The sequence below is a fragment of the Phasianus colchicus genome, chromosome 7 (assembly GCF_987193195.1).
Source record: "Phasianus colchicus chromosome 7, bPhaCol1.hap1.1, whole genome shotgun sequence".
Classification (NCBI taxonomy): Eukaryota; Metazoa; Chordata; class Aves; order Galliformes; family Phasianidae; genus Phasianus; species Phasianus colchicus.
The window spans coordinates 24,565,516-24,589,888 of record NC_143442.1 but is presented as its reverse complement, the minus strand read 5'-3'; the positions used below and the strand labels follow the sequence as shown (position 1 = coordinate 24,589,888).

At 40.5% G+C, this 24,373-nt stretch overlaps 1 protein-coding gene across 7 annotated transcripts in view; it reads right to left on the bottom strand.

Annotated features, from left to right (window-relative positions):
* PARD3B (par-3 family cell polarity regulator beta) overlaps positions 1-24,373 on the bottom strand; it is a 373,510-nt gene that overhangs the window by 25,499 nt on the left and 323,638 nt on the right. For 6 of the 7 annotated variants that reach the window (XR_016468331.1, XM_090144152.1, XM_090144153.1 and 3 more), the window contains 2 exons: positions 22,874-23,009; positions 3,850-3,929 (listed from right to left, as the gene is read on the bottom strand). Coding sequence is in view for 6 of the 7 variants with exons in the window: in XM_090144152.1 (XP_090000278.1) it covers positions 3,850-3,929; positions 22,874-23,009 (216 nt within the window). In the remaining variant the exon portion in view is untranslated. Of the gene's footprint in view, positions 1-3,849; positions 3,930-11,498; positions 11,621-22,873; positions 23,010-24,373 lie in introns of those variants that run through there. The other variant, XM_090144157.1, reaches the window with a different exon arrangement.

Genomic DNA, 24,373 nt, shown 5'->3' with positions numbered 1-24,373 from the left:
ACAAATAGAGCAATCTCAGCTTAGTATCCATTCCATGCTTCTATCAGGAAAATATTCTGGATTACACCACGAAAACTGTCGTTAAAAATAGCTTAAGAAATACTAATGTTTTTCTGGCTTCCACACTCCTGTCATGCTCCTCTTCCCCAAAGAGGAGGCTAAGGGGTATAAGAATCAAGCCATTCTCCTCCTAAGCAGGGGGGATTTAACATTGCTTAATAAAACCATTCAGCACTACTTAGCCTTAGCCCCAGGGCAATACGCAAGCACCGAGTGCAAAGAACTGTATCTCTCTTGCAAAGCCTTCCATTCTGTCTTTCTCATTTTGCTTCTTTTCTACAGATGGAACAGCACAATGCAGTGTGAGCTGAAGACCTGCCACTCTCCTGCCACAGCCATTTATCATCCAATTCAGATGTTTGGCTCTGTAGACATTTCCAAACAAAGTGTACAGACTGGCACTATTTTAGCTTGAAGCTTAACTAGGTAACTCATCTGGCCGCTCACTAAACCTGTCACATACAAAGCCTTCCTCCAAAGGCTGCTGCCTCCTGTTTTCAGCTGTTAATTAAAAACGTAACCTTACACAGGAACAGATCCTGCATTCAAAGGCGAAAAGGGTGTCACTGAGCTCAGTGAGACTGGAGCACTGGATCTGCTGCGGCATATACTGAGAAGGCAAGCACACGCAACACAGCACAATTCCTCAAATATGGTTAATACAGCATCTGAATTTGGCCCATAATATCTAGTCTCAAATTAACAGCTTCAGAGAAAGCCAGAGAAATACAAAAGGGCAAAGCAGCAATGCTGTTTAACGCTGAGATTTTACAACCCAGCGCAAAGATGTGCAGATGCTGCTGACAGTCTTCCCCTTCGTGTGCCTTTGCGCTGAACGGGGTGGTGCCTTCAGGCACCGCATGTTCATAAAGCTATTTGGCAGATGATCTTTCCTGCCTGCTCAGTGGGGAGGAAAACCAAAGCTCTCTTCCTTGATTTGTCTGTCCATACACACGCTGGCGTGGCTTCTGCTGGCTTCAGGTAAGCAGAACAGTTTCACTGAGCAGGTCCCACTTCCTCCTGACACTGCACAGATTCCCTCCTCACTCTCCTCCAGGGAAATCAGAAGCAGCCTCAGCACTTTCCTCTCCTTCCTGGTGTTGTGCCATGCCAGAGAGGCAGGCAAAGGTCAGAGCCTCCCAGACTCAATGCTGTATTGCAATAAGAAACTGTTTCCCAGCATCTACAGCCCTAATCTGATCCTCCTTAAATCTCTCTTATTAAGCTGGACTTAAGTGGATAAATTCATAGACAATTATATGCCATATATAGCTCAGTGGTTTGACCAAGATGAGGACAGGACAAGACAAGGAGGACATGAAAATCACGAACTACGAGAATGCTGGGGAGAAGAATGGTTTTCTTTGAGGAAAGACTACCTCAGTAGCCCCACCTATTTCTTTCTTTTTCCATCTCCTTCTCTGTCTTCTGATGCTGTACATTACAGTAGAGTTCAAGATGCTCCACTGAGAATAGATTGGCAAATAGGTGGCTTTTACCTGGATTTCTCTACACTCCTGGGCATTCAGCCATGAGAAAAAAAGAAATCACTCATTTCCATTAGTGGCTGGCAATGAGACTGCATCCACTTCTTCTGGATGTAGATTTCACTGTAGTGATCCAGTCATTTGTGACTGTCAGGGCCTAATTACTGCAGTAACGTGAAACTGCAAAACTTACAAAATGTAAGCATAAAACACAAGAGCCAATTGCTCAACTGCAGGCATACCCAAAGCCAGTCTATCCCAAAGCTCTGCTTCTGTCCAGATGGAAATGCTCTTGCATACATGAAAGTGACAAGGCCTACATGTGACAGTGCGAGCCTTCAGGTTGGGCACTGCACATAACCCATCTAATGTACACTCCATCTCACTGCAGCATAATCTTCTTAGGCACTGAGAAACAACACTCTTCTCACACTGATCTCCAAAAGCTTATTGAATGTCTGGATGACTTCCTAAATGGTGAGTCCCAGCCAGCTAAATGCTCAAACCTTTCAGAAGAGCTGTGAAGAGCTAAGAGAGTCATGTTTCCTTTGAGTTGAAGTTTCAGGAAGAATACTGAGATTTATGATTAGACAGATTTACCTTGAAAATACGCAGGGTGCCTCAGTGAACCATACACCCAGGGGACACACTGAGGATGCCAAAGGACTGGAACAGATGGAATACACAGAACACTTTGCTGCTACATCAAGTAAGTGTGTGCCTGCATCCGCAGTACTCTGCTCACTACTGGGTATTCTAGCTCAAAAAGGAATATAGGTGATACAAAGAGAGTTCAGGGTGATGAAATTACTTCACTGGGAAATTTCCATTTTTAAAGACTGCAAAAATTAAACTGATTCATTGGAATGAAAGATGAATAAAAGGAGATATGATATGGGAACTTGAAAAATGGCTGTAGAGAGTTACACTGGGCAGCAATTGCTACTTCATTCTTGTAATTCAAAAGGAAGTAACCAACATGTTTAAAGTAGATAAAAAAAAAAAAAAAAAAAAGACTACATTGAAGTACAGAGAACCAACCTGCAAAAATCCCTGCTACAAAATGCCAGAAATGTGAGTTTTGAAGGACCATGAAAGAAGGTATTTCTTTAACCAACACAGTAAGACGCAGCTATAAAAGTGCATGAAAAGCCAATAAGTGCAAAGGAACAAGTTCCAAAACAAAGGCTGAAAAATACTGTTGTTTCAAGGCAGTAACTAGACTACAGACACACTTTTGGTTTAGAAATCACACATTAAAAATGCCTACAAACATCTAATAATTTTTCTGTGTGTGTGTGTAAAAGCCTCTATGCATGGGTTTTCAAAAGTAAGATATTCTTTTTATTTTCATGTTGAATAGAACACAGCATTACATATTTGTCAGTCACCCTTTGCTGTAACTCCTATGAATGCAAACAGACCAGTGGAGAAAAAAAGAAGAAAAAGAGGCTACTCATTGATTTCCTAAATGTCAGCACAACTTCACAACTAAGAATCTCTGCATGCTTATTTTTGCTTTGTTTGTATAAATTACCTGATTAGGAGGTCCAAGAATTGGACTGTGCAATCTCATAAAGGTTTTTCTCAGCCCCCTGGTTCTGCAGGGAGAATTTTTTCTATTTTTCTAGCTTTCTTCCCATCTTCCCTTCTGGTGTTCTCTCACTCTTCTTTCTAGCTTGCTACACCTTACGCTGTTCAGAAGTCCCATAGAAACGGGACTGAAATCTGTGAAATGCTTTCTTTTTGTTATATCCCACTGGTTTCAGACTAGAATTACTTTTGACTGAGTTGGATAAGAATTAAAAATTGAAAAAGTCTTCAGAGGATTGGTTCTTATTTCCACAGGGTTCAGTTAGGCACAGAGAAGTTCTACTGGAATAAGACTTCTACTCAGTGGGACTTTGCAGCAACATGGGACTTCAGTAGCTGTGGTTGCCACAGTGGAGACTTTCCACAGCAGTACTCCATCATTGCCAGATGGATTTCATCACTATAAACTCTGTTAGTTATGCTCTGCTGTGACCTGTTGTAACCACTGCAGAGCCAGCTTCCTCAGTGTCACGTTCTCTACAAGCGGATCACGGCTCTTGCTGACATGTTCAGTGAGAGAGACTTTCTCTTTTAAAACTATAAGTTCAAATTATTAGGACAGTTATAAAGACAGCAATACATCAGCAGAAAAGGTGACAAGATGAAATTGCAATATGTCTCACACAAGAGCCAGGGATTAGGCTGATTTCCCTACACACTGGAGGGAGGGTGAATCAAAGAGTGCGTGGTACAAAGCTTAGCACTGTACCTGGGTAAAGATGCATACTGCCTTTCCATCCCTTCGAAGTGGAGATTGTATGAGCTCCCATCTGGACCTTTTCCAGGAACCTGTGGAGAGGAGAGTAATTAGAGATGAAGATCAATTATGCACCCCAGCTACTAACAATGCATTTCAAAACAATAAGCAGAGAACGTATGATGCTACAATATGCCAAAATCAACAGAGGAAAGGTAGGGGCTCAAAGAAGCTCCAAATCCCATACGTAATCTTATCACTGCTAACAAGAAAGGCTTCTGTATCAAAGAGCTGATTAGAACAGGTACAGTCTTCAAGACTTCTCCTTGTTTGCATGCTAGCTGGGATACTGTCTTCCCTTCCCTGACTGGCTTTCTTCCTAGAATTCAATAACATGAGGAGCTAATCTAAGTAAGCATACTGCTTCTGATTCCTGCAGTGTAACTCCTTGAATCAAAGCAAGCATCTTAGTACCAAGTTTGCTGTTTTCTTCCACTGCATGTGCTTTTCTCAAGTATAAAACAGGATATAAACAGGCACTGCTTTCAATCTTAACACAAATCCAGAAACTTCCCTTAACACTACTGCAAATCTAAGTATCCATCTGGGACTTATGTGCATCTGGTGTGCTCTGGTGCTGTTTCAGAAGTGAAGCATTAGCGCACTCAGTTAAAATGCCAGCCCACTGCTTGGTTTGTTTTGAAGATGGCAACTGGAGTTGGCTAGAGAGCACAATTCTTAGCTGGAAGTCTCCAACTGGAGTACAAAATGGTGAACTTCAATGCTTTTAGCACACAGGAACTCTCCCAATTTCACTCACTCAATGACTGCTGATGGCCCAAAGTGTTAAGAGCCTTGTTAAAATGGAGCTATTAGTCTTTTTCTCCATAAATGCAGGAGGCTCTGACTGCATTCAGTGTTTCCTACATTAGTATGTGTTCCTATTCCGGTGCTGCTAGAATCAGCAGTTTTATAAAGCAATATACTAAGAGGCCATTTAAAATCCCCTTCCCCTTTTACAGATTAATGGCAGAAGGGAAGATTTAATGCCTTTTCAAACATTTTTAACAATTCATTAAAAATAAAAGAATAAATCACACAAAGCTTTCTGCAAATGCCTGATTATAGAAAAACAAACAAAATTTAACACGTGCTGCACATTCCACAGGTTAGAGCACATTTTTCTTAGCCTTGTAATTTACGCACAATAAGTCATTTTCACAGTGGAATTTAAAAGCTATAATGAGACAGGTAGTGCACTCAGGTGTAGTAGGTCTTATCTACTTTCACACAGTAATTTTGTGTACAATCTCTCCACTGCATACCCATTACATAAGTCCAATGCAAATAAAGGCATCATCCCTTCCAGCTCCTAGCAAAGCACAGGAATTATGCTCGACAAATACCATCATGCACCTTACCACTCACTAAGCATCCAAGACACTCATAAGAGGAAAGATTATTCAGCACAGGCTTCTTGCTATCTCCCCTTTATCCAAATCAAAACAGGAAGGAATCCTTGTGGAACTGATGGCCACGGGAAATAACCACCTCTGATTTGAAATGATCCCTGCGTTAGAGGTGCCTGACTTCGGGTGAGTGAAAAATAACAGTAATTGCTCTACATTTCAAAAGGAGGGTAGCAGGCTAAATTGATCATTCATTCATTTTTTCCACCAGTAGAAGTGACACATAGAGAGAATGGACACACACACTCGGGCTGAGTCACGGCCACTTTGGCTGCTCTCACGCTGCTAATTTGATCAGGTTGATAATTTCCCTTAATTCACCAGGTACAGCGGTTAGAGAGGAACCTCCTAATTTCTGCTTTTTATGAAGAATGAGGAGGGAAAAAATGTATAATTTAGTTTGCTTGGCACAACAGCCATGTAGGATACAGCCTACCTGCACGGCAGCAGCGAGGTTATTAATTATGTGCAGCAGCCAGATGTTTATGAGCAGAGTGATGTGCCGGGTAACTCACCCTGCACCCACAGCCCTGTGCAAGCTTCACAGTGATTACTTTCACACCTACCATGAGCAGTAGCAGCCAACATGCAGGAACAGATTTAGAATTGTTCAGCAGCGATCCCAAAACTTACACCATTCACAAGAAAGTAAAAAATATTTACATTGCAAGGCCTTTTTACAGCCTGAAAACGCCCCTCTTCTGATGGGTTTCCTGCAGACCAGCCAGAAGGAAGTCCCCCCACTGGCTCTGTTTGTATATATGATTTGGGAGCCAGTTACCATAGAAACCCCCGGCAGTGGATGCAGGGCTTTTGGTTCCATCAAGCTGCTCAGTCTCCCCATCCTATATAAAACCCCAACGCTCTGGAAAGGCAAGCTCTGGCTCTCTGTCGCTAATTAAAGACTCAGTCATTTCTTCTTTCCTTCCCCCATCTGTCCATGCAGCAGTAAAAACATAGCATCGTTCAGCTGAGAGCAAAACAGTGCCTAAAATAAAATACTACCCCGACAAGAGAGAAGTTGTGAAAATAGAAGCACCTTCCTCATCCAAGTTATTTATGCTTTAGATTGAGTTCAAGCAATGGTTTTCCTTGCTCTCTCCACAACTTATTAAGCTAAAAATTGGCATTAAAGATACTAATTAGCAAGATCAAAATATTCCAAGCTTGTCCTCCCTCCCACCAGACAGGAAGCACACAGCTGGCCTTGGACAGGGGCGTAGGTTTGAAGCACATCTTTAGTGATTTTAAAGTGATTAGGGAAGAAAACAACAATTGTAGTAGAAGAGCTAAAGCCTGGCAGTCCCACTCAGGCCAAAGGGATGCTGAGCATGCAGTGGCCAGTGCGGTGCTGGAGCTGGCAGAAGGGATATTGCTCAGCTCTTGCCATCAGCACCCACCAGTACTGGGAGAGCATAGCAATGGTGTTTCACAAACATTCAGTAATGCACGATAGAAAGAATGATTGGAAACACACATCTGTATTTTTAAATTAACTACATCAACTTTAAAAAAAAAAAAGCCGTCATTACGAAGAAATCATCTCTTAGCGCAGAGCGGCCTCAAATAACTAACAAGCAAAACATGAATATGCAAAAATAACGGGGGAGAGATAAACACAGAAACAGCCATCATCCCATCAGCGCAATTAAAAGAGCAGCAGCATGCCTAAATTGAGGAAAGGAAAAGCTATCTGTATTAAAAAACAACAACAAACAATTCACAAAACTCAATCCACAGGCAGCAGCAGGGGACTGGCAGGGAGAGGAGCAGGGGAGCAGGCTGGGGGCTCCTTCATCTCCGGGACAAATGCAATCTACACTTGTTGCAAGACAGGAATCTGTAGGTTCTTAATTTCCCATTCCTACTCAAAAGAACAAGGAACTGTAGAGAAAATGAGAAAACAAAACGAAGTTGTACAGGTGTCAGTGAAGCTGTTCCTTTGTTAGACACAGTAACTGCAGGGTGCTTCAGATGAGTCTTGTAAGGCACAGAAATGATAAGCAAACAGCAAGCAACCTGCTAATTCTCCCTAGGTTAAGTTCCCAGAAAAAAAAAAAAAAAGAAAAAAAAAAGAAAAAAAAGTGGACATGCACACGTAGATCAAACCAGAGAAGAAATGTCTTAGGTCATTCAAACATTTGTGCGTACGCTGTATGGCACAAGTAGAGTACCCCTGTAGGGAGGTATCTTGAAATAAACCAAGGATTTGCCTACAGGAAAGTGCTGGGGCTGCAGAAGAGAAACATAAGCAGAAAAAGATGTGCTTCATTCTAAAGCTTGAGGCTATCTTGAATATTATGCAGAAAAATGTGAGAGGCCATGTTTTTGCCTGGGAGATGCTGCATTTTGTTTCTTCTCACCTGCTTCACATTGGCTTCCACCTGGAGTATATATTCCAGGCTAAAAGCAGCAGTGGACAGGGCAGCCTCCTGTGCCCCTTCTGTATGGAGCAAGGCATCCAGGGTTGGACAACCGTTGTGGTATGAACGACAGTGAGCATGTGCATGGTGGTTCTCCATAAAAAATGGCATGATACCACTGTTGTGTTTTACATGACTGACAAGCACTACAAGACATGATCCAGCCCAGGAAGCCTGCAGAGTGAGGCATGTGCTCCGCCATCACCAAGTGCTTTGAAAATCCCACCCAGTTCTGCCTTTTGCCTGCAACTCTGTGTATAAACATGGCACACAGTGCTGCCGGATTGCTTAGCACATTTTTCAATAGCCTTGTGATCATCTGTTAAAGGACTTGATTCAGATGCTGGCTTGACCTCTGTTCTCAAAGCTCTTCTTTTGTCTGTGAGCGTTTCTAATCACATGGGTTGAGATTCAGCATGCCAAAAAGAGCCATGGTATAACGGAATGTGCCCTTTAACCTCCAGGTCTCCCCTCTGCTGAGACACAGTTGGTTTTTGTTTTCAATTAAGTGAAAACTGAAGAAAAACTCAGAGAGGTAAAAGCAGATTTGTTCTCCACCCCAGCCCCAATGTTTCGCACACAGGTGAAGAATCAAAATCCATCCATTTTATTTTTTGCATTTCAACAATCTGCCTGGCTGTAGATTTAGGCTGTAGATCTGCCAGTGGATTTAGGACAATCTGACACACTCTGCTAAAACAGAGGTGAGTTATGTACGACAGTAAACTGCATATTCCATGTGAAATGGATGAAGTTGATCCAAGGGGTCTTCTTAATTGCTTGCTGCTATGATATCCTAATTATCCCACCCTTCAAGACCTCCAGCATTTCCACAGAAAACATGTTTTCTTCCATCCAGACTTTTTATGTTTTGCATCAAAAGGTAAAAATTAAAAATTCTAGCAGTGTTCACAATTCAAAAGATTTTTCCCGATGTTTTCCTTACATACACAAAGAGGGATGTATTTTGCTTTCCTGGTTTTGCAATGAAAGTTGAAACAGTGATTTTACGTTATTATAACACTCATCATTTCTCCCTCTAATTTGGATGGTTTTTAATAAAGCTCCATTGATTCCACTGAAAGAAATCCCTCCTGGCAAAAGCAGAACACACACGCTGATTGCTAAATATGCAGCAATTATCATATTCAGCAGCACACTTTAATATCTTATTTATAGATGTATCTATCTATAATTTGCTTTAATTAAGTTGCATTGATTTTAATGACAGAAGCAGTCCTCAAAGAAGAGCCTAATGCTATATGAGCCCATCAACACTGCTTTACTATTGTTTGGATGTAAGACGGCATCTTTCACACTTCCTTTCGATCGTCTTAGTAGCGCTTTTCCTCACTAAGAGGCTGCAATGGAAAACCAAGACAGTGTTCCTCACGAACCCTCAAAAGCACCTCCGCTGGAGAGAATGCACTTTCAGCTTCCTGGTACATACTGAATTTCTACATAGGACAGTTTTAAAGACTAAGGAAGGAAGCAACACTCTCCCAGAGCTGCAGAAACCTTGCATTTCGGTTCCTTCTCCATTTTACAGCCATCCTGAGAGCGTGGTTGTTGGAGGTCCTCAAATCATGGTCTTGAAGGTTTGTTTTCGGTAGTCTAGCAACTAATTTAAATTTATATTTCTTTTCTCAACAGAAAATAGAGAGAAGGTGAACCAACAAATGTCTGTGGGTGCCAGTTCATAGCCCAAGTATGATTTCAAAGACTTTTAACGTTCTTTTTCTGGGCTCAGTCACAGGATGTGTTGAGCCTCCTTTCTCTTGAACACATAAAATCATAAGGTTGGAAAGGACCTACAAGATCTTCTAGTCCAACCGTCCCCCCACTACCATTGCTACCATGCATACAGACACTCACTTCTTAAAATTTGATACAATGTTCTAGTGTTGAAGTTGTTCCAAAACACCACTTGATGCCATTAGAACTGTGGCTGTCAAAATGCATCTTCAAGAGCTAGAGGGAGGTATAGCTGCAGTCCAAGCAGAGTCTCACGGCCTCGGTTTGTGCTGGGTGCCATCACATACCTTGGCCCTGATTCAGGAGAGCACACTAAATGCTGATGACGGTGATTTGTTTTAATTTCAATAGCATTTGATTCTTCTTGGAGGAATTCCCAAAGCAGACATACACCTGCATCTCCCAGTAGCTGCATCTCCTTCTTGGATGAAAATATCAGTATCTCTGTATCCTGTACATGCCTTCACACACTCGAACACAGCATTTCAGTGATGATGACCTAGGCATCTACATCTCTGAGGTAACCCCATAAGATATTACTGGTTCGCATCAATTGAGGGTCTATCTCAGAGACTATTGAATAGCTCTGTAACATTACTTATGCTGATTTCATCACTCATTCCTAGTATTTCTTTCTTTTCTAACAAGAAAAATAAGTGCTGGCTTTTTAAATCACCACCTTTTGGAATATATCAGCACTAATTTTATAAGAATTGTTCATGTTAAAATGCAAGGGCATGATCTCCAAGGAAAAGCACCAACGTAGTTATGCAAGTACATTTTCAGTTTCTGGTCATCATTTTTCATTCACTGATTATTGCTTAAGTGTTGATTAATAGTTATGTTCACGCTGCTAGAATGCATTTCCCCTGGGTGAGAAAAACAACCTTGTCTAAAGGAAAAAAAGTGATAGTAATCAAACCATCCTTCCTCTTCCCAATAAGAAACACAGATACATGCTGCAGAGTTACTGATGATCTTAGCTTTGCTGGTGAGCAGTTTTGAACATTTTCACTTAGAAAATCAGTTGCATGAAGCCTGAGCAGCACTTGGTCAGTTAGACTGTTAGGCAATTAAATGTTCCCTTTCTCTCTATGTATATTACACATACACAAATGTAAGTGCACATATTTACAGTCATCCCTTCTCCCTGTGCGATGAGCGCCAGGAACACTGATGACAGCAGCGTTCCACACTGGAATTAAGCAAGGCTGATTATGTCAGGATTTACTTCACCCCACTAATGCCCTACCTTGTTCAAGGAGGTGAAACTAATGGCTTAGAATTAGAGAGAGGAAAATTCTTTATAAAGGCAATAGACTGAGGAAAGCACAAACACAGATGGGAACTTTAAAAGGGAAGCAGGCTGTTCCCATAACAGTTTAAAAACATGGCAATTGCCTTAGCTCAGTAGAAAATAAGCTCTCAGCATTTGCCGTATCTCACAACACAAACTAGAGAGAAAATAGCAAAGATGGAGGTGAAGCCAAAAATGCACAGCCCCACAAAGATAATATTCTGCTTTCTGAACCCTAGCTCCGTGATCCCTGATCCCTGGTGCAGGAGGACTATGGTTTCCTCTGACCATGCAAAATGAGATCATTTCCTGGCCTGTGTCCTTCTCTGTGGGTGGCTTCTTCTTCCATTAGTTGGATAATATGCTTTGGTTAATTCCACCTCTTAATTGTCTTTAACGAGCACCAGATTTGCAACACCCTCACTTGCAAACCTGTTCTCAGAGTACAGAGGCAAACAGAGGCCCTTGAGCTGAGCACAAAACTTGAAAGCAGCAAAACAAAAAAAACCTCAGCACGTACCGGCATTGATTCTTTCCAACTACAAGGGGGCATTTCAATTGCTCTTCCACTGAACCAGGCCAATGTAATTAATTTCTTCCCAGCTGCTAGAGAGAATAATTTAACTCTTCACCGAGATACATTCGTGATGCAATACACACCACACGCAATACATACATGTGAATGCATTTTTAAAGCGCATCTCTCGTAGTCGTTTTATGATACCATGCACCATTCCTCCCCCTGCATCAAACGAAACTGGTCCTTCTGCCTCAGCTTCTGTTTGAAACTCAGCTGCTTCATGTTCTTCCCAGTCTTGCATTCTTTGCTTCTCTTCTCACTGTAATTAGTTTACAAGACTACTTATCCAGATGATTACTGCTTTTAAATGACAGTCATCTTTTCTTTTACTCCAGTTCATTGTTGTGTATCATTTTGTCTTGCTATCTGAATACCCAGTTCTCTAAAGCATTTTCTCATAATGTTATCTCCCGATATAAGGCATTTTGAAATACTTCATGAGAGACACTGTACAAAGTAAATTGAATTGAATTTTCTCTCAAAGTCAGGGGCTTTCAGCATCTTTCTCTAGCTAAGTCAGCAGAGTTCTTGGCACTGGTGCCAGTGTGTAATGGCCATTCTATGCTGCACAGATACAAGCTTGTGTTCTTTTTAGGGAAAATGAAATGACAGTCAGAACCTGGAAAGCAAACAGGGGACAGATCAATACTTCCACTTACACCGAGGATGGCAAATGAAAACATTTGGGGGTATTTTTGAGGTTTTAAGCATGCACGTAAAGATAATGCCATTTTGTCCTTCCTACCTACATCTGCTGTTGGTGCTGAATGCACTTGCAGGGGGTATGTGCATGCGTACGCCGGCACAGAAAGAGGGAGGGAAGGGGGAAATAGCAGGGCATGAAACTAAATTGCAGAGCAAGTAGTGGAAATAGACAGTGAAAAGCTTCCTGCAGGCAGGCAGCTTCACAGGGGAGAAAGAGCCTTTCATTGTCTATAAAATCATGCCTTGCTGGAGGTCCTCAAGAGTAGAAGGGGTAGCGCCTAAAGGCAGTAAATCTCTCGCTGTTGTATTATTACATTCTAAACACTTAGCTACTGTACAAACCAGCACACTGCTTCAAGAGAAGAAAAGAAGGAAGAAAAGGGGAAAATGAACAAAGGGAAGAAGCGGAAAATGGCAATAAAATGGGGAAATAACCCCCCACCACACCTTTCCCCAAGAATAGTTCACATCAAAGAGAAAGAGCAGAGTGAATGGTCACGGAGTTAAAAGTTAGCCTCAACTCCTTCTATTGTGACTTGACACCACTCTGGAAGAGTATTGCTAGAATGTGAATGGTTAGCTTGTAGCACAGGCTATTAAATCCACCATAATCCTGTTAAACACAGACACCACTAAAGAGAGGCGCTCTCTCAGTGGCATTATGACAAAAGCTCTCCACACTGCAAATTCAATATGGTTAACAAAAAAAAGTCCCAAACCTGGATTAATACCGAGCAAACAACATCAGCATAAGCAGGCTTAGAGAGAGGAATTGCTTTCCATATGCTGTGGCATCAGGTTCCTCCGGATCTTCGGATACCAGTCTGCAAATGTTACAGACATTGTTTCTCCTGCTTGCAACTGCTGTTGGGTGGCGACCTTCTTTGCTTGCTGATACCAATTTAGCAGTTGGTACAGCTTCTCTGCGATTTGGTACTGTCTGTTGTTTGCTGGTACCAGATGGATACCAGATGGGTAACTGTGGGCAATGGTTCCTCTGTGTTCCAGTCCCAAAATCACTGCCTATAGGGTCAGTCTCGTCAGTTGACTCCTAAATGGCACTTCAAAGCACCATTCTGAAAAACCTCAACATCTGTTCCTTACTCCTAATGACCTTAAAAAAATGTTGCAGACATACTTTCCTTTGGCCAGGAGTTACTATGCATCTGCAGGAAAAATATAACCTCGCAGATGCTCACAGCCATCAAACTCGCTCCTCGCTAATGGCAGCTCCAGAAGCCACCACCTCAGCTCTGAAAGTCAGCGCTGAATGTGAAGTATAATCAATACGTTCTTTTCTGAGGTAGCCCCACAATGTAGGAGATGAGATATTTCAAGGTATTTGTCAAACACTACTTTCAGCAGTGAAGTGGAAGAACAAGAAAGCAAAAAACTGAAAATGCCTTTGAAAGGCAGCTGAGATACTTGAGGGCCAAACGTGAAGCAGGGAGCAAAGTGAGGAGTGAGAAAGTGATGGAAGAGATCTGCTTTAAGTATTAATCTGCGATTGGTCTTTCAAAATGTTGACTTAGTCGTCAAAGTTTAAACAGGAGCTGAAGGGCCAGTAAACAGTTGAGAATACTGCCTATTGACATTATTTCCTGTGTTATTTCATACAACTGCTTCTGAGAAAGGGAAGAAAGTTTATTTAGGACAGTATGGGAGCATTCTGGTAAATTCTCTATATGCGCTACAGGAGAACACTCTCTACAGAAAAATACAGCTGACATCAAAGCATATTCCCCACCCCCTGTCTTGTTTCGTGGAGAAGTTATGATAAACAGGTTATGTGTTCCCCTAAGGTTACCATGGAAACTCATTCTTTTCAGGCCATCATTTGCAAAGGTAAAATTTGCATTAAAATGTGATGGAATTTGATTTTGTGCATGTGTGTGTGAAACTCAAGTGGGGTCACGCTACTACGCAGTATAGCTATTATTTCTAACTCAGGAGCATACGCTGAAGGGAGAGATCTATTAATCCGTGTAAACACCTCAGTGACCAAATTACAGTTTAATTGCTAACTTGACAGGTATCTTCCTAGCAAATTAAGAGAAATACTTTGAAAATTAGCTTCATATGCAAATGTAAATGTTAATACTGATTCACTGGTGGGTACCACCAGATAGCATTTTGTTAAATTCCCCTATAATCATTCCACAGGAAAGATTGAATTTAGATTGTCAGAATGACTTTGTTTTGATGATGGCAGACCAGGCATAGAAGGCACAAGCATGTATTTCAAATTACACATTTTTATCTTATCTTGAAGGAGTTATCATCAAATTATAAATGTAATGGGATATACACATGCTTAATGCAATACAAGTAATTTATGGGTCTCCTCAGAACATGCTTTGCTTGCCTTGTTTTGAGTTACATCTTGCACCTTCCAAGTCATAATTTCAGTTTAGGCGTCTTCTGCTATGTCTCTTCTTGAAATACTTGATGGCATAAAGCACACATCCACTCCTGGCCTCCCAGGTGTCCATGCTCCTTCAGAGCCACTGCCATTACTTGTCAGGCACAGAACTGGTCTTCCTAACACAGCAGTGCATTACTTACACTGGTAATTTTGGCAGCCATTATTACCAGCTCATCAAGAAAACAGATGAAAAGACTATACTGAGAAAAACCTTAGGATTACTCACTAGACGGTGCTTTAGAAGAGATATCAGTATTTGTCCTTCTTCTCAGTTGTATGCATTCACAACACATGTTCAATCTAATACAGTACTTAATGAAATCTATGATATTCTGGGGCACCGGACTATGTACCTATCAGCTATCTTGAATAGCAGTACCCCCTTGGAGACAGGACTTATACTGCTCCTCCAAAGGCAGACAACCCAGTAGCATTTGGATTACAGAAGACTTAACACCTTAAGTTATAGAGGACTTATGACATACGGTTCAGCTGGAATGGCTCTACTTAATACTGGGTGACGTGGTACTTTACTTGTTTGAAAAGTAGTAAAACCAGACAGTAGCATTCATAATTCTTGCTTTCTTATAGTTAATTAATATAGCTGAACAGCAAGCGTCTCAAAAAAAGTCAAAATCAGCCCTCCAGATTAAGTAGCACAGTGCAGGTATTTCAAACACATTTTTGTACTGGCAAATTCCTGCTTACAAATTCAATTTACTAATATAACCAAGAACATTAAAGGTGGTGTTTAAAAAAGCAAACAATAAAATAAATCAATTTCTATCTTTTTCAGAAATTCTCAGAACTTGGCACATTCAATAGGAAAACTGTGTTTCAGTTGGATCCCATACTGAGAAAGAAAAAAGGGGTTAGCACTCCTTTTTAGAAGTGTTCTCTGATAATAAGAGACAAGGCTAAAAGTTTAAAAGAATTGGTCCTGAGTAGAAAAGCCAGACTCATGTACATCATCAGCCTTACTGGGTAAATGGCATTCTCATTCCCATATTTTGTACTTTATTTTAATGCAATCTTGATATTAGATTAGCATCTGCACTACAGACCTTAGACTGGGAACTAATAAAGTTATCCACCCAATCTCTCAATGTCTGAGTCAGTGACTTTCTTTTTCATTTTAAATAATTATAACGTAGTCTGTTTGCTGAGAAAAAATACAGCCTTTATATATTCATAGATAATTGCTTATATCCAGCAACCAGTGATACATTCTAATTGCTTTTCACACCTTGGCTGTGAAGATATCTTGAACTTTTTAGTGTTTTTAACTGAAAGACAACAGCATAGCCAGAACACTGACACCTTGGCTGCTGAAACTGTGCCTATGATGTAATTTAACAAGCAGTTCTTCTAATGCATTTTGCAGTGAGGAACTCCAACGAAACTCATGAAGACCCAAGACCTACTGCTTAGATCTTATGCTGCAATAATGAGAAGTGCTACACATACACAGTGTAAGATTTCAATCCAGAAGTCAAAAGTAATCGAAAGTCCATTATTTCAGTTGGCTTCTGTCACGTACTTAACTACAAAAAAAAAAAAAAAAAAAAAAAAAAAAGATCTGTACCCTGTAACAATGACTTAGCTGTGTTGCTTGACCCGGCTTCTTTCAAGCTCAACCCTGTTCTGCACACTCTGGGCAACTGTTGCAGTTTCCCTCTCTGAGGTCATTCTATTTTCCATTATGGTAAACGGTCAAATCTTGCAGTACTCTGTCAAAATCATTATGTTTCAGTGGAATGTTAAAACTAGCAGGCAGAACTGGACAATGACCAGCATCTCTTGGCCACAGGTTGCTGCCTCGGACAACAGTACTAGGCAACTCTTTGGATCAACAATATTTTTGAGAGATTTCTTTTTAATCAGCAACACACTGAACAAGGACATAACCCAGGGAGACTAAACTGTAAGAACTCAAAAAGAAGTCAACCGTGTCAGCATCTATTTGAAAAACACACTGAATCCCTGGTAGGAAAGGCAGAGCCTCCAGCCTGTGCCTAAGAAAAAGGGTCAAGTATGAGGCCTGGTTTCAGGTCCAATCTAATAAATACCTTAACTACATGCCTAGCTTCAGCCATGACTTTCAATAGCATTACAAACTTGTCTCATGATTTAAAAAAATCAGTGCTGTTGTAACTTGGGCCTCCTTCCAGAAAGTGAAGCAGGCCTCTTACTAATAGCCTGAGGAAGAGGAGGTCAATTTTGAAAGGAAACTACTTTTTTTTGCCCTTGTAGTCAGGCCCACGAGCAGCTGTATTTGATTCTATAGTATGAGGGGCACTGACTTGCTGGAGGTCGAGACTAAGCTGTCATGCAGAAGTACATTTCACTGAAGGCAAGGGAAGGTTCAAAGTGCAATGTACGAACTCTAGCAACCCCTTGGTGTTAAAATCTCAATTCTCTTCTGCCTTTGCCACATGATGCTGGCCTGAGATTTGACAGTGCATACACATGTTCAAGGCAAGCGGCCACATAGTCACGTGTCTATATGGGGATTAACAAGTAGCTAGACAACTGTTAAAGCCTACGCTGGCAGAAGCTTGCCAAAAATGAAGCAAATCACAAAGACCCAGTGATCATGCTGCTCAAAACCACAATGCTGCTTTACATAGGCCCACAGCCCAGTTTGCAGCCTAACTCTGAGCGTGCTATTGCTGTGCCCACCCAGCTGTGCCCTAAAGGATAGAAGTTGCAGAGCCAAGTCCTGTCTGTGTGCACAAGAGCAGTCCACCACGCTGTACGGCATGGATTACTTGTTCTCCTCATCAATATAATTACCAATTAGAGGTTTGTTTCCTGCCTTCCCAAACATATTGGCAAATTAGGGAAAACATATAAAACAGAAAACCTCTGGGGCTCTTCACAATGTATCAACATGATCTGTGTCAGCTGTTGCAGTCTCTGTGATACCACAATCAAGTTCTCAACGTGGGCAACATCAGAAGAATCTCTCCTAGGTGTGAGGGACATGGCTACAAGAGCATGTGTAAATGTGCACCCCAGCAGGGCTGCCTGCATTCCTCATGCTTCCTCCTGCTATCTCTACAAAAACTTCTGAGTTTGTCCTCAGAATCACCCCCCTGTGATTAAATAAAACAAAAAGCAGCCACGTGATGAGGTACCTTGTGGAAAAGATGACATATGTATTTCTGGAATTCATAGAATATTCTAGGTTATAAACTGTACCAGTGGGCTTTGATAAGACGACATATGGCACCAGAACTGTTTCCCCCTGGTAAACAAGAGTGTGTACATAGTGTTAGCACGAAGACAAGAGCATCCCAGACTCCCCTCTGGTTCAGCTTCACTATGCCAAATTCAACCTTTGTGTAAGTAGGAATGACTCCAAACAAGTATAAGAATCACTCATTATTACTAGTATTAATGAAGCTGAATTTGGCTCTCCTTGCATGTGCCATTTGGAATAGCTTATTTTTCACATGAGGTTTGGCAGGGATTTCTCTAAAATAATTTCCCCCAGAACCCACACTCAAATCCAGCCTGCAAATTTCAAAACATCTCTGCTTCCTAAGAACAGCTTTTTAGAATACAACCCAATCTGAAGCCTTTGCCATACAGAGTTAAGTAGAGATCATAAAAAGTTTTTGATTGGTGAGCTAACCATGCATCCTCATGAAGCACTTCAGATCATGTCAATTAATACGTTATAAAAACATAGAACATATATCAGAAAATTCTGATCTAGAACTTTCAAAGCAATTACATCCTAAGTCATTGTCTTTTTCTTTCTTTTTTTCTTTTATTTTTTAATTCAATGTTTTTACTGATGAATAGTCTGTGGGCTCAAAGTCTTGAATTCACAGCAGTTCCTGCTATATGGTTTCACAAAGTACGTAAAATTATCACTTCTCCCATTGCATGAGAAGACAGGAATGTTCTTATTCTGGAAATTGGAATTTTAGTTTCTAACCATGATCCAACACAAATGTTAGTGTGATTTGGGAACCTAACCTATTTGACATGCAGCATCCTGAACTCGGAATTAATTGATCATGAAAAGTACAAACAAATCCTTATTCATCCTGAAAGTAAGCATAGAACCCTTTGACACATTATGGAAAAATACAGTCCTAAACATTCCTTTCTTTTTTCTTTTTTTTTCTGTTTGATTCTTAGACTTGGCTTCCTACCACAGTAAAGTAGTTGGCCTTTAGCACAGACAGGCAGGATTCTTCTTCTGTACTCTCAACGAGGAACTGACAAAACTCAGTACATTACAGATTTGTTTCAATCAAAACGTCCACAGCCAGTATCCAGAGGCAGATTTTTTTACATCTTCAGGCTACTTATCAATTTACAAACCTGATTTGCAAATAAAAAAGCAACTCTTAGAACCACTTAATAGGTAGTTTAGAATAACGAAGCTGATGTGGCCACTAACAGGTGGAGAATTATTTGCAGCGTGGCTGGTATTACTCGTACTCCTCGAATGTACACAATAAGGATAGAATTTCAAGAATTTACAGCCACCCTGAAGGAAAGAATTGATGTTAAATAACTGGATTTGTACAAAGTCTGTAAGACAATCGAAGTAAATCCTCAAATACACGATTAATTCCTCATTATTTAAATGTTCTTAAATAGAAGAGTACATGCATACTTTGTAGCTTATCTTGACATCTCCTTCTCTATTTCTCATGATCTGTTACTACTCCACGACTATAAATCCCTGAAAAAGAGTGTTTCATGAAAAGGATCTCCAGCTCCAAGGGAGATTGCCTGCATTTTTGCAGCTTACTGTAGTTCTCTCAGCATTTCACGATACTGCAGTATCCAGTAATACATATACAGATGTATTAAACTTTTTTCCTGTAGTCCCAATAGATTTAGGATTAGGTTTGTATAGAATATTTTCATGATTGCTTTCACTGTTTGATGTTCTGCTAAGACATCAACATGTACACACGTCTGAACTCTGTCTTCAGGTGATTACATCCCAACAGACATCCTAAGTATCAGAAAATTTTAGGGCAATCTCACAGTGTACTGACAACAACAGGCATCCTTTCTCCCAAACAGCATTTACACTGACCCTCACCCTCCCCTTTGGTCAACTAGATCTAGCTGGGGTTTACTTTAAGCCTTGTGATCCACCCTGTAAAACCATACCATCATTTTTCTAGTTGTAAATCTGAAAAACAAGGCGGGGGGGATTGAGGGGGAAGCAGGTGCGGAGGAGTCCAAAGGACGCAAAACTCAGCAACAAACCAAAGCACAAAGAGAGTGGAAATGAATTTTGAAGGATCTGACTCTATAGCACAGACTGCGCTGTATACACGTGTCTGTTTATGGAGACACACGAAACTGAATTATTCAGTTACTTAGAAAAAGAACAGACTGTGGGGAAGGGAGAGCAGAATGAAGGCGCAAGAGAGCAAAAAATTCATCCAGCAACAGATGAGAGGAACAGAAGAGGACTGGAAAATGGATACATGGGGGGAGAATGGATGATGAGAGAATAGCAGTCCTATTTAAAATGAATTTTTGACCTTATTTTTAAACATTTATGGATCCCAATTGCCTGTCATGAGATCATTTTGCCTTACAATGCTGGCTTTTTAGTCAGCTTTGCAGTTTAACTTGATTTATCCCACTTAAAAAAAAAAAAAAGTAGATTGTTAGAAATACCCCTTCTATTAGAAATTCTGTCCCATTACAGTGTCAACTAAAGGCCACTTGTCAAAGTCAGCTTTATCAGATAGAGATATGCCTCATGAGTTCTCAGATACTTTTTTGGAGGACAAGACCCAGCGTCCATTTCTGAGGCTGCTGATTTGTGACAGGATAGCGTCTTCTGAAATTATCCTCTGTTATTTCCCAACTTGTCTGCATGTTTCGTGAGATGGTGACTAGTGATTACAGCAGCTGCTGTACATTAGAAAGAAATCATATAGAAAAGCTGGCTTAGGTAATACAATTGACTGACAAAAACAAAGAAAGAACGAATTGAGTATTAAAAATATATAAAAAGGTCCAGGATCTCCTTTCCAGCTGCAGCTTCCCTGGTGATATTACCTTCTGTGTGAAGCAAGAAAAACCTGTACCAGAAGGTTTTCCTCCTCTCCAGCTGTCTAACAATTCTTTAAAGAAAGGTCTGATATCCTGAAGTTTCTATTTACAATTATGCAATTAGTCATCAACATGTTTCTTTACTGATTGAGTAAAGATGTAAAAAATCAGCTGGCGTTCTGCTTGTATCACACTGTGCTACTGAGGGTCAGCAGCCCGAGGCAGGCGACATGACATTGCTTATAAAATATCCTGAGGACTCTCCTAGCAAGATGCTCTGAGACATTTGTTTTACTTTGAATATTTAGATTCTAATTTTGATCCTTTGTTTTTGTTTGAATGGATTGATGTAACATATATTTTAAGGGTAAAATCACATGTTGGAGTTGAATTAAAGAAATTTCAGCCAGGAGAAAGAGAACAAGCTATGGTCACAGTATTATAGAGACCGCCTATGAAAGCCTGGCTGGGAGGATCAATGGATGATACTGTTGCAATGATGAGACCAGAAGTCTTTGAAATTTGTAAACAACTTCAACAAGAGAAACTTGCAGCAACAAACTTCAGTGTATTAAAGCCCTCGAGGTAAACTCCGATTTATAAGCAGACTGCAATTCCTCACAACAAAAAATGTTTAAAAATATTTTGTAGTTGAAGGACTAAAAGAAACAATCCTGGTGCCACTATTATTAATCATTTCAGGATTGAGATACTCAAAGCTCCCTTTCAGCTGCTCTGATTAAGGACAACTTGCCTCATAGGAAAAGTAAAGCTTTGGAAATCAGTAATCTTGGGGTATTATACCTAATAGGAAAGGCTTAAAAAGGATTACCTGGAAGAAACCTTTGTGAATCTTAGGAAACTACACTGGGCCATAAATATCAGCCTCCTCTGAGGATTAATAAAGCTTTATCAGTTTCAGATAAGAAGTAAAAAAACTCAGTCTGCTGAAGAGGTACCACTAGGCCAGTCCAGGGCCCCTGTCAGAACACTCTATACACCACACAATTTCAACAGAAAGAAGCATTTGATGAATGTTCTCAGTTCAGTTTACAAAAGCTATTCAGAAGAAGAATGGCAAATTCAGGTCACAAAATCTAAGGCAGTAGATTGAAGTTAACTTCTCAAAGGAAAGAATTACTTCACTGAATGTGAATTTTTCAGCAAATGATTCAAATAATATATATTTTTTCTTTTGGGGGTGGGGGGGTGGGAATAGGGTTAATGAACAAATAAGGACAATGATTTATGCAAACACAGCCCCCTTTGAACTTTATCTACTTTATCTTTGTGATTGCAATGAAGTCTATAGTCTCACATAGGTATTGTTTTGTCTATAAACCCAATCATTGAAAATTTCACTTCAGATTTTGTACCAATAGTTTGGAGTACCATTAAAAAACAATGTTAGCTCAAAGCCAGGTGTACTTAGATTTTTAAGATTTTTAATATATCGTGCCTCTTTTTTAACTCAAATTTCAAATTTAGCATATATTGCACCGCAACATTTTTGAATGCCAGTTGATTATAATTACTTGTAAAGAGAGTCCAACTCTGAAATCTGTTCAGGTGGAGCTCATGAGTGCCATAATTGTCATCCCGTAGACTACAGCTGTTGCATTTATTTAATACATTAAAAAATCTAGCACTCTTGACTTAATTTCTGGTTCTACCGCAGGTTACATTTCAGCAGTGAGTAGATAATATGTCTTTGTGTAGTGAGAGTCCTAGGTGTATAATCAGGAATACAGAATGCCTGTAACATTTGACCACCATAACAGTATAGTGGTAAAACATTTTAAGATCTTTTGATGGAGTAGGAGCAAATTATTCCATTTTTCACCTTATGGAAGTGACTGAGGATGTATCATAGCCAGATTGCTACTGTCCTGTGAGCAGAAAGAAGGGCAGGGTAGACATGCCTGTATTTCCTCCCTCTCACTTTGCAGGAAGAACAGAGTCTGTTCTTCCAATGCTGTCGTTAACCCACGGAAACACCAGAGGAACTGCCAGAGTACCATAAAGCCTGCTGAAAAGCCTTGATGCTGCCACATGTGACAAAGTTTGGCAAGGACTGCATACCTTGGACCTCAGGAGAAAGGAAGCCCGGGCCTAGACCAAAGGCAGTAAACAAGCACAGTATTCTCAGCCAAGTTTTCATATTATCAGTGTTTGCTTGAGGTAGAAGGGTTGGCATTAAAGATTTCTCCAATTCTGTAAGCCCCCCAAATTCATGATAAACTGACACAGGATTTCTAGAAAATACAAATAAATCAGTTTCTTCTGCAAACCCTGGACACTGCAACATCCCTGTGCAGCACAGTGTGGACATACCCAGCGGTGGTCGCAATCAGACAGCTGCGTTCGTCCTTCATCGTCCTCATAGAAAGGTAAGCCCTCTCGCCTGGCCTGATGGTACTCCTTCCGTAACTTCTGGATTCGGTCAGCATTCCCACCACCTGCACAGCCACTGAGAAAAAGACGCTAAATGAAACTCGTATATCTACACAAATCAAAACAATTTTCAGATACCCGCATGAGCACACATGCAATGCCCACACCTGAGACAAATGGACTGTGAATATTTGACTCTTAATTTCCATAGCGCCCACTAGCTCACATCAGCCCTATTTTTGCCTTCCCACATTAAAAAACTCCTAATTGCGAATTTGATCCCCCCTTTTTAAAAAAGGCTGTCCCTGTCCAAAGAACTTAACAATTCCAGCGCAAGACAAGAGACAACAGATGGATGCAGACAGATGGGGGAGCACAAGGAAACTTTTAACATTCCTATAAGCAGCTATAAATGGCTATCATATTTTAATAATAATGATGATGATAAGCTGCCAGGAAAACGTTCCCTTTTGCTCCCATGCTAAATGTGGAATTTCCCTAAAATTACATTTGTTCAAGGTAAAGAATAGACAATATTCACAGAGAAGCACAGAAAAAAAGTTTTATCTCATAAAAAACAACCTCGCTCCCAACTATACCAAGAACTAAAACATCAGCCACAAATACAGAGGTGAGGCAAAAGAGATGGGAAAGCACACTACTGAATTTTGATACCATTTTTTTAAAGGTAGTGATTGATCAGTAATTTGACAAAGACTCAATTCTATGCTGGATACACTGCAAGCTGCCTTGGTAAGGCTAGTGGAGTTGCTTATCAGAAGGATTAAAAAACAATCCTGAAAATCCCTAGGAATTCTAGTAAAATAAAATACAGGCACATGAAAATGAATAAATTAAAAGCTTCTCAGACCTATTTCCAACCCTACTCTAGCCAGCACTGGGAAGCGCACTGACTGCGTTGCTCAGTAGCATTTACTGAAGTTCACAGGGAATTACAGAATTTCTTTGGGGCAACTTTAAACTCACACTGCTGTTGCTGCAGCACGTATTCATATATTCTCTTAACCTCAGCTTCACCACACCAGTAAGGGGCTACAGAGTACAGACTTATTCACATGAGCTCTGTGGAACACCTTGTCACACCATACTCCACTAAGAGCTGGCCAGAATCTAGATAAGCCTTTTGTGTGTATTGCATAGCAAACTGAATTTGGAAAGTACATAGAGAAGACTAGACATAAACCCATCAGTTAAATAATACATATTTTCTAATAGCAAATAGCAATCTAGGATAAATTACTTTTGAGGCTAATTATGAATGGAGGGGAATCCCATGTAGGGTGCAAGTGCAACAGAGTATGCAGGGCTGGAAGTGTTTCCTGGCAACACCAGTGTGTTTCCACAAAAAATCAAATGATTAAATTACTTGTCTTCCCCAGATCCCAAGCTACCAGCCCTTCTATTCTACAAAGCCCCTGA